The sequence below is a fragment of the Bidens hawaiensis genome, unplaced genomic scaffold (genome assembly GCF_021521415.1).
Source record: "Bidens hawaiensis isolate Kalapana, Puna unplaced genomic scaffold, B.hawaiensis_p1.1 tig00035496_1, whole genome shotgun sequence".
Taxonomy (NCBI): Eukaryota; Viridiplantae; Streptophyta; class Magnoliopsida; order Asterales; family Asteraceae; genus Bidens; species Bidens hawaiensis.
In genome coordinates this window covers 121,162-132,683 of record NW_027505373.1, presented here as the reverse complement: position 1 = coordinate 132,683, position 11,522 = coordinate 121,162, and the positions used below count along the sequence as shown (strand labels likewise).

General features: G+C 36.7%; 2 protein-coding genes across 2 annotated transcripts; one reads left to right on the top strand and one right to left on the bottom strand.

Annotated features, from left to right (window-relative positions):
• Positions 1-397: 397 nt before the first annotated feature.
• On the top strand, positions 398-1,594 carry LOC143612763 (leucine-rich repeat receptor protein kinase HPCA1-like). The gene has a single exon (XM_077086666.1). It carries the CDS (start codon positions 398-400, stop codon positions 1,544-1,546), a length of 1,149 nt encoding a protein of 382 aa, XP_076942781.1. The 3' UTR covers positions 1,547-1,594.
• A 6,065-nt stretch (positions 1,595-7,659) lies between these two features.
• Positions 7,660-11,232, bottom strand: LOC143612768 (D-3-phosphoglycerate dehydrogenase 1, chloroplastic-like). The gene is made up of 3 exons (XM_077086670.1): positions 10,686-11,232; positions 8,736-9,223; positions 7,660-8,654 (listed from the first exon to the last, which is right to left on the bottom strand). The coding sequence occupies exons 1-3, from the start codon at positions 11,230-11,232 to the stop codon at positions 7,887-7,889; spliced, it is 1,803 nt and encodes a 600-aa protein (XP_076942785.1). The 3' UTR covers positions 7,660-7,886.
• Between the last annotated feature and the right edge of the window lie 290 nt (positions 11,233-11,522).

Here is an 11,522-nt window from a genome sequence, read left to right as displayed (position 1 = left end):
TCAAAACTCCTATATCTATTTTTGTCAAAGTTTAACTCTAACTATACATACTTCAAATCGTGTAAATCCTAACAGTACTGATTTAGCTCATGTACCTAAACAAGTCAAACGTGTGTATAGCCTATTGGTAAACATGTTTAACCAAACCAAAACCAATCTATACATTTAAATCATGACACATTAAAAAAAAATATCAACCAAGTAATGCTCATAAACAAGTTCCATACATGACAACCTAAGATATTATAATTTAGGTATAGTAATTAACATAATATCTGATTTCAATCATTATTATAATATTCCATGGAATCCAAGTGGGTAATGCTAGACTGTTGTCCCCATAAAACCTCCCCAATAAAACCCATTCTTTCCCCTCTACTAAATCCCTCCATTTATCATGAAACACATCACCACCACCGTTGTCCTCACCACCACCACTCTCTTCCTCGTCCTCACCACCGCCGCCACCACCACCGATGTCTCCGCCCTCAAAGCCATCAAATCCGCCATCAACCCCACCACCATTCCCACCTACTCATGCCTTGCCACGTGGAACTTCACATCCGACCCATGCTCCAACCCACACATCACCCACTTCCTTTGCGGGTTAACTTGCTCCAAAAACCGAGTCACCCAACTCACCTTCGACCGAGTCGGCTACTCCGGAACTCTCTCCCCACTCGTCTCCCAACTCACCCAACTCGTCACCATCGATCTCTCCGACAACAAACTCTCCGGACCAATCCCAACTTCCTTATTCACTCTCCCAAATCTCCAAACACTTAACCTCCGATCCAACTCATTCTCCGGCACAATCCCACCAATCATCTCAAACCTTAAAAACATCGAAACACTAGACATCTCCCATAACTCACTCTCCGGCTCATTACCCGACACATCCACTTCACTCACCTTAACCCGACTCGACCTAAGCTTCAACAAACTCACCGGGTCACTCCCAAAACTCGCCCCGAACTTAATCGAACTCGCGATTAAATCCAATTCCATTTCCGGGTTCTTACCAAAACCATCCTTCACCGAGTTGACTCAGCTCGAGGTCGTCGAACTCAGTAACAACTCACTCACCGGAACAATACCCGGTTGGTTCTTCCTCCAGCCATCAATCCAACAAATTAATCTCGCAAGTAACAAGTTCACAGGTCTCGAGATCTTAAAACCTGTTAATAATAATATTAATATTATTGCTGTTGATGCCGGATATAATAATATTGGTGGGCACTTAACGGCGAACTTCACGGCGTTTCCATTATTATCATCATTGTCACTTAGTTACAATAAACTGCAAGGTCCGATCCCGGTGGAGTATAGCAAAAAGACGAGTTTAAAGAGGTTGTTTTTAGACGGTAATTATTTGAACGGAGTGCCGCCGGAGGGGTTTTTCTCCGGGAAGTTTTCCGGGAGCTTAGGGGATAATTGTTTGAAGAGTTGTCCGGCATCTTCGGAGTTGTGTCTGAAGTCGCAAAAACCGACGTCGATCTGCCGGCAAGCGTATGGTGGGAAAGTGAGTGTGAAACCAAAGGCGTAGGTAGCAGCTAGTGTTTAGTGTTTGTGTCAGTCAGTCCATGTTTTTGGATTCTGTTTTTGGTATTAACTTTTTGAGTTTTTGGTATTAGATTTTTATTTTTATTTTATTTATTAATAAATAAATTTAACATTTGTATCACACGAAAATTATTTTATTAGAATCATGGGTCCTTTATTTAGGTTGTTAAAAAGTGTAAACTTTTTGATTATATGTAGTTAAAATTAATAAATTTTATGAGTACTTTAAATTTGAAATATTGGTTTTATTGGAAGGTTGAGGTTAAAATAAGAAGTGGAGTGTGTCTAAAAAGTGTAAGAAGTAATCTGATGCGTTAGATATGTTGATCTGATGGTGGATATGAAAAGTGTGTTTTTTGTGCGGTGTGTTTATTGTTCGGTGTGTTTTATTAGATATAATGGTGAAAACACATTTTCTACATTTTTTTAGAAAAAATTTACTTCTTATTATAACCTTGCTCTTTCTGGAAAAAGGTATATTTTTTAACGAAACATATGTTAAAGTAAGTTACACGTTCCTGTCTTTATGCTTAATGTTTTTTTTTACCATTGCAATGTAGTCTTTAGGTATAAGTTTGATTAGATATAAACTTGTTTGCCTTGGTTTTCTATGTGAAGTTGTACACCATTTTGCCTAGTAATTTGTTTTCCATATTAAGTTTGTTAAGTTAATAAAAAATTAAAGATGCGTTAAAGATTTGAAGGAAAATAAGTTGTCTCACCTGAACTGATAAATATATTACTAATAGTTTCAAATCACTAAAATAAGATGTCACATACTTTTACTAAGAGCCTAAGAGAAATTATTTACATCAAGATCACAGTGACCCTCACCAAGTGCACACGAGCAACTCGTTTGGCAGTGATGAGTAGTTTTCATTTCCGGTAAAGAAACTTGCAATATTTTGAAACCAGTACTAGTGTTGGACCAGCTTCACTAGTTACCGGTTCAAACAGTTGGTCAACAACGGAAGAAGGATAGGATCGGCAAGTTCTACTTGTTTTGACAACTTATGCTTGGATTTTATATGGGTCACTCTAAAGTCTAAACCAATTAGTTAGCTTGGGTCTGATTCATCACCCTATAATAGATCGGCAACATTTGTGGTTTTCGGTTAACTGCAAGGACATCTATGATCTAGTCCAATACTCCAGTCTCGCTTTTGTTTAAAACGCTGGCCGGCTGGATACTACATGTATATGTGAGAAAATTCAAGAAATATGGTTTAATCACCTTTTACGTTGGTTAGAATATAATTCATCAAAAGATGAAAATTTTTAAAAAATAGGAAGAAAATGAATGATAAAATGGATTATATGAGAGAAAAAAGATGTATTATAAAAATAGAAGATCCGCCATTTCAAATGGCGGATGTCAACAAACATTTAGGGCCTGTCAGATCTTGTCTGGTGAAGTTGACGACAACCAGGAGATCCTCCATTTGAAATGGCGGATCACGAATATTATATTCGTGTTCCGTCATCTGAAATGGCGGATGTCAACATTAGTGATCCGTCAGTTTGACCGGCGGGTTACAGATTCCAAAGTATGCTACCCCTATGTGTAAAAGTGAATTTTGATGGACATCCGCCATTTGAAATGGAAGATGTCATCCTCACATCCGCCATTTCAAATGGCGGATGTGAATAGCGATTTTGACTTATTTGACAACACACCAATCCATTAATAAAAAGAAAACGCGTATTTTAAAAACGTTATTAATACACACTTTATTTAAAAAAACGTTAATATATAAAAACAAATAAGTAAATTAATATAAAGAAAAATGGACTGGTGTTTGTCAAATCAGTCAAAATCACTATTCACATCCGCCATTTGTAATGACAGATGTCAAGATGACATCTTCCATTACAAATGGCGGATGTCCATCAAAATTCACTTTTACATATAGGGGGATCCTACTTTGGAAATTGTGACATGCCAGTCAAACTGACGGATCATCAAAGTTGACATTCGCCATTTCAAATGGCGGAGCACGAATAAAAATATTCGTGATCCGCCATTTGAAATGACGGATCTCCTGGTTGTTATCCACATCATCAGACAAGATCTGACAGAATCTATGTTTAGTCTGAGATCCGCCATTTTAAATAACGGATCTCCTACTTTCCTAATACATGTTTTCTGTCTCCTACAAACCATTTCACCTCTTTGTTTTATCTTATTTTGAAAAATTTTTCATCAAAAGATGCTATGACACGTACATATATTTAGTCTTGCTAGTGAAAGCAATCTAAAGTCAATGAATATGAGACATCAATGATCAGACTACGATATTTAACTGACCCATGATACTATAATTAAAATTAAACAACCATATTAAATTATATATATATACCTGGTCATCAAACTTCTTAAGTGGAAGTTTGATGGATCACCAAAGGGTAGCATTGTAATTTACGGGTGGGGTTGTGGTGATCACCATGGTCAAAGGTTTTCGAGACAACTGGTGCTAGCACAATATTATATAGAAGTCTGTCCACACTTGACAACCTGTCCAAATCTTGCTCCGCTATTGTGTGAAATGTCCCCTCCGTATCCAAATACTGTTTTTTTTTTTTTTTAATTTAAGTTTAGGTCGCCGCAAATCGTTTTCATTTGGCTTTAATTATATTCCACAAGACATGAATTCATAAAAATACAATATTTATGTTGGGCTGAGATTAAATAGTATCATTTGGCTTTCTGTTAAGTTAGAGATTGTTTAATAACCTCTTAATAATCTGAGATAATCTTTAAATCAGTCCAAAAAAGAATGTTTGATTCAATAAAAAGACATCTTTTAATAGTTTATATGTAGCATATTAATAAATAAGTTTAAGAAAACATGTCAAACGACTCAGATGCTAGCTCTTAATCAATCAGACCTATTAAATCTTAATAATTCAGCACAATATTATCAAACGGTCCCTTAGTAAGATTTTGTAGTATAATCAATCATTTTCTTTAAAGTTTGTATACTTTAAGAAAATGAAAAGAATAAACTATGATTTTCGTTCATGTGGTTACGATAAGCTCCAAATACATGTAATAGATCATCAACCTATGTGTAAACCACACCATTATTAAAATCGAAGCAAAGGCCCATTTTGATGCACCTTAACCTACAAAGTTGCACACGTACTTCTATTATAGAGTAACATAGATTGCTTTACTTTCTTCAGGTCAAGACCATGATGCACCAAAAGGAAAAGGTGGACGTGCTTCATATTTGGAACATATTAATTTGTATTTTTACGTCAAGTAAAGATCTTGAGTTTTTTAGAAATTGCGTGACTTAATAGTATTGTTACTTATAGTCATTTCATGATGCAAAAAAATTGTTTGCTTTTGTTATTTTTATGTATTTATAGTGTAGGCAAATCAAGGTAATGAGATTAATGACGGAACCATAATTTTCTTTTAACCCGGTCACTAATATGGATGGCAATAGAACGTATATGGTAATCTTAACCTCAAGAAAGATTTAAGAGTATAAAAAAAAAGACTTATTGGATTGACATTAATAAGTATCAAGAACGTGATATTAAAGAGTATAAATTTGAAAAGTTGATTGCCACAAAAAAATTGCCTTGAATCATAATTCGTGTAACTATTTAAAATAAATAATTTTGTTACAATATTATTGTTTTGTTTAATGTTATCACATGTAGTGTTCTATTACTAATTATATATGTGTGTTTGTGTGTGTATAAGTTTATATTAAGGGCCTTATTTTTGTTTACTCACACAAGGCCGTTGAGGGTCCATGTACTCTTAGGAACGGCCCTTATCACCTCTAATTGATACTCTTGCTTCCATTATGGTGATGCTTTCTTAGAAATAAATGAAAGCAATTATTGGAACATACGATACCCGGATTAAACAAATAGTCGAAGTATGGGCTTTTGAGATATTATTAATCAAGACGGAAGTTGTGATGTTAGATGTAGCAACATGGCATGTGGGTTTAATTAACCTGTCAAATGTAGGGTTTATAATACATGGATTTAAAAATATGTCAACTCATAGTTTTTATAAAAAGTTATTATTTTGGTTTATGTGCAACCAGTTTTTCATAATCCATTTCATTTCTCCAATCAAGAAATATTGGTTTTTAATACTCTCAATCAAGGAATATTGGTTTATGTGCAACCGGTTGTTTGGGATCATGTCCATCGGTTGTGTAAAATCCCCCCTATATTCGGGTATTCAGTTAGAGATTTGTTTCATAAGACGGTTAATATCGGAGAAGTTGAGAAAGAGGCGCTACATGGGATAATCATTATAGCTTGTTGGAGGATTTGAAAAGTGAAAAATGAAAAGGTGTACGAAGGCAAAGAGACAAAATCAATGAGATTATAGGAGATATAAAATCGCCCGACTTTCTTTAGTTCAAAAATAAATCAAAATATAGGTCAATAAATTGGTTGAATTAGTGTAATTTTGTCTTCATGTAATTTCTTTCTTTGTTTTGGGGTTGTGCTCTCCGGCTTGTGGATGCCGTTCGGTGTTTTTGTCGTGTTGCTCGGTGTTTGTTTGTTTATAAAAGTTATAGTTTGAAAAAGTTATACTTTCAAGATTGTAGGATTGAAGCTAATGAGCTTTGCCTTAATCGGTCTTAAAAGGAGAACTAAAAATTTAGGTTAGAGATCGCAAGGTCTCAGATTCAAATCCGATTCTAACCCGGGTATGGAATGGACACCTTGGATATCATTTTTTATTAGTTTTTCAAATGTGGTTGTTTTTAACGTCGGCCGGGCAATGATGACATCGAACTTTATGCAAGTAAATGAAAAGAGATTCCTAAATTGTGGGTTTTCCCTTTGCATGAAAAAAGTATGTCCGTTAAAAAAGAAAAAGAAAAAGTATGAACTGCAATGATTTGTTTTGGTACAATAATTGGAATGACACGATATCTTACTGAATTATTTACATTTGAAATACTGTTTAAAAGAGTATCTATATATTATTGATTTATGTTGGAAAAACTAGAGAGGTTTTATTGTGTTTATAAGATTAGTGTTCACAATAAATTATGACATGCAAAATACTAATGGTGGAATAATAGCAAATGTTGAACAAAATAAGTACACTTAGATTTGATTCTAGTCTCATGTTAAACACGGTTATCTTGAATCAGATTTTAGGACTACCTTCTCTTCAAGATACAACGACCCGGATAGTATTTGTACTTTCGAATGTGGCATGTACCGTGGTTTCTGTTTCTTATATTTTGTGGAATTTAACATGTAATTCATTGAAAAGGTGTTTGGTACTTTGTAGTACGTTTTGTAAAATTAAATAAAACGTAAAGAGAATTCACATTTTTATTTTCATCTTACTTTTCCATAATAAGCTTTTTCATCTCTTAATTTTTTTATGCATTATTTAATTGTTATCTTTAATGGTTATATCTAACACTTACCAACTACTTGATAATTGAAACTAATATCATATAACTAACAGAATATACATAACTGATATTGTTATCAAGGACAATCTCACTCGCATAATCATCATAGATTTACACTTAATTCCACTCAATTTTGCTTACATGGATAACAAAGCAAAAGGCTGTGAGTGAAATCGAGTAGAAATCAAGTGTAAATCGGGTGTGAATTTATAATGATTATGCAAATGATTGCCCTTGGCAACGAAAATGAAAGTTATAAGTGTCACTCTCAGTTAGCCATTTTGCATTATACAATATCAACCCGTTACTGAAGCTTTTGCTTGCTACAGAAATGATGAATCCAAGCATGCTGATTGAACATTTGAGAAGAAAAATTAGAAGTAGACAAAAGAAACTTGGAGGCCAGGCAACCAACTCTTGCTGATTTCATGATCACAATTCACAAGTAAAGCATGGTAAAAACTTATGTTAGTGTTTCAGTGTCTTTCAAGAACTCTCAAGTTGTTTTTATTAAGTTTCATGTGTTTTTCCCCTGATGAATTTGTTTGAATAAGGGTCATGCCCTGGCTGGGTTCATTTGTTTACAAGAATATCCGATCTTTGTTAAATTCTCATTTTCGGGTTCATTTCAGATTCGACCCGCACTTATTTAACACCCCAGGAAGAAGAGACTATATCACAATATCATGTTATACATACACACCAACTTCATTTTGCAGAGCAAGAAATACCATTTGATTCCAAGAAATAACAACTCAACTGCATAACTTCATGTGAAAACAAACATAACCCAACCGGAACAAAAATACAAATCCTAGGTCCTAAATTATTATTCCACTCTAGCATAACATAACAGCACAACACTCTCACCAAAACTGGGCTCTAAACCAATCCAGTTCCCAAACACTACAAATCTAGAAAAACAAACTCCTCAATCGCCGGGATCTCCCCAATCCTCTTCAAAGCCGCCTTACTCGGTTGCTCGTCCACCCCAATCGCCATAATCGCCTGCTTACGTGGCGCAATCCTTCCAACACTCATAAAACTCACATTCACATTCTCCTCACCAAGTAGGCTACCAACTGTCCCGATCATTCCCGGTTGGTCAACCTGTCTACAAAGAATAATATTCCCTTCTAAACTCACATCCACTTCAAACGCACCGACTTTAGTCAAATGTGGAATCCCGTCCTTGACTTTTCCTTCAACCGTCACCTCACCCGACTCAGAGATCGCACTCGCGAACCTCGACTCAACATTCGCGATCTGAACCTGAATCGATTCAAGTGGACGTTCGGGTGACCCGTCTAAGATAACACGCTCTTCACTAATCCGGACCCCACGTTGTTTGGCGGTAAAATCCGCGTTGATCAAGTTGACAAAAACGTCAGAAATCGGCTCGATTAGACCTTTGGTCACCATGGCTCGGAGGAGTCTAGTGTCTAGGTCATCGGGTGCTCGGGCTGATGCGTATGTGACCTTAACCGACTTCACCCCGCTCCCGCCAGCCACTAGCTGAACTGCTAACCGCCCGAGCTTTTCAGCTAGTGTTACGTACGGTTTTAGCTCAGTTAGCACCTCAGCTGGAACCATAGGTGCATTGACCGCAGTGGAAGCAAGTTCACCTTTTAAAGCTCCAACAACCGCTTCAGCTATTTCAATAGCTACTCCTTCCTACAAACATTAACAATAATAACTGAAATTAGTAACAAAGTCTAACAAACTCTTAACGAACTGTAACAAACTGCAACAAACCTGAGCTTCCATGGTACTAGCACCAAGATGAGGAGTAACGGTTACATTTTCATGTTGAACCAGTTTACTATCTTGTGGTGGTGGTTCAACCGTGAACACATCAAGTGCAGCCTGCGCTACAATGCCAGCATCAAGAGCTCGAACCAACGCATCCTCATCGATCACACCACCACGTGCAACATTAACAATTCTGACTCCTTTTTTCATCTTTGCAAAGTTTTCATCATTCAAGATTTTGGAAGTGGCAGGAGTGAGAGGCATGTGGAGAGAGATGAAGTCAGCAGTTTTGAGAGCTTCATCAAAGCTGACCAAGTCAACTCCTATGGCGTGAGCACGGTCGGCTGGTGCGTATGGGTCGTGTGCTATGACATGCATACCGAGCCCCTTCGCTCGTCTCGCGACTTCGGTTCCAACTTTTCCAAATCCCATCACTGCAAGTGTCTTGCCCACAAGTGACACACCTACATATTTGTTCCTCTGCCATTTCCCTAAATTGGGCACAAAAACTGGGTTAGTATTCATTTTTCAAGAATCTAAATCCATGTATCATAACATCATAGATGATTTCAAACAAGCAGTAACCGACAACTAAGCAAGCGATGAAAGCTAAATCCAACTGAAAGCAGCAAGATCACACGCAACACAAGTGTTCAACGAAATGCAAAACAGAACAATTTATAACCATATCAAACAATAGCCAAAATTCAAGTGGCAAACAAAATTTTAAAAGCTAGATCCAATGGAAAAGTAGCAAGATCACACGCAGGACAAGTGTTTGATGAAACACCTAACCAAACATTTTATAACCTAATCAATTAAAAACCAAAATTCAAGTGGCAAACAACGCCATCTCTACTTAAAACAGAACTAAACAAGAGTTAAAAAGATAAAACCACCCAAAAAAAGTAGCAAAATCACACGCAGCACAAGTGTTCGACGAAATTCCAAACAGAGCATTTCATAGCCTAACCATAATCAAACAACAACCAAAATTCAAGTGGCAAAAGACAACATATCTACTTAAAACAAAACTAAACAAAAAGTTAAAAGCTAGATACGCTAGATACAATTGAAAAACAGAAAGATCAAATGCAGCACCAACTGTTCGACAAAATGCCAAACAAAGCATTTTATAACCTAACCAAACAGTAGCCAAAATTCAACTAGCAAACAACGCTCTATCTAGGGGTGTTCAACGAATCGAATTTCGAATATTCGAATCTATTCAAATCGAATTATTCGAATTTTGAAGTTGGATTCGAATTCGAAATAGATTCGACAAATTCGACTCGATTCGAAATCAGAAAAGTTAATTCGATTCGATTCGAGAATGAAGTTCGAATTCGAATCGATTCGATTCGAATTCAGTTAAAAAATCTATTTCAGTTTCAAAACCACCACAATTTGAGTTTTTTTAACAAAAAGTACAAGCACATAAAATAAATAAATCATTTAAAGTTATCACATCCTAAATATTCAAAATGTTATTGTCCAATTACATTATTTATTGAACAAAGTGATTAACTTTCAATTTTTAATCTATATAACTCAAAAGATTTATGTGGTTTATCTTTTCATAAGTATGTGTATATATAACAAAAATAAAATGTATAATTTGAATTCGAATTTCGAATCAAATTTAAAATCATAAATTCGTATTCGATTTCTAAAATCGAATTCGAACCTTCAAATTCGAACACGAGTCGAATCGAATATCGAGTTATTCGAGTCCGATTCGAATTCTGAACACCCCTAGCTCTATCTACTTAAAACAGAACCAAGCAAGAGTTAAAAGCTAGATCCAATTTAAAAAGTAACCAAAATTTATAACCTAATCAAACAGTAACCAAAATTTTAGTAGCAAACGAAGCCGTATCTACTTAAAAACATAACTAAACAAATATTAAAACCTAGATCCAATTTCAATCAGCAACCAAATGAAAGACAAACCAGCTTTAATAGAGGCGTCGGCCTGAGCAACATTCCTAGCCATAGCCGTAAGCAAGGCGATCCCATGCTCAGCCGCCGCAACCGTATTAGCCGTGGGCGCATTAACCACAAGACACCCATGTTCCGTGGCCGCACCCAGATCCACGTTATCAATCCCAACGCCAGCCCGACCAACAACCTTCAACCTCCCACCCGAACTCTCAAACACCTCACGGCTCACTTTAGTCCCACTCCGTACAATCAACGCGTCACATAACGAGATCTTGGTGCAAAGCTCCTCAGGGCTTAGATTATACGAGCAATCAACGTTGGCAAACTCTTTCAATAGATCGAGCCCTGCTGCGCCTAGCTTCTCGGCTACTAGAACCGTGGGTTTGGCGTCCATGGATACGACTACGAACACCGGCGGCGTACGGCGGCGTACGGGGCGGAGGGAGACGGTGGCCGGAAGCTTCCATTTGAGGGAAGATAGAGAGTTGTTTTGTTTGATGGCTGACCCAGATGATAAGAGGCTTGATGAAAATGAAGCTGAAGCTGAAGCTGCCATGGTGTTAATGGTTATGGTGGCCTCAGGCTAATGTACGCCGGTACAAAGTGGGCGGAATGATGGTATTTATAAGGGCATGCGCGTGGGGAAAGGGGTTTTAGTGTGCGGTAGGTGAGTGAGTGTGTGTGTGTGTACACGCGCTTGATCTGGGTTTACTCCACTTGTGGCAAAGTAATAAATTACTTAGCAGTATACTATCATATGCCGGATCTAACTTTATGGGCCCAATGAGTTTCATTAGCTACTAAAACCACCCCTTCAAGTTCCAAGTTCTTCTAGTTTTGATTTGA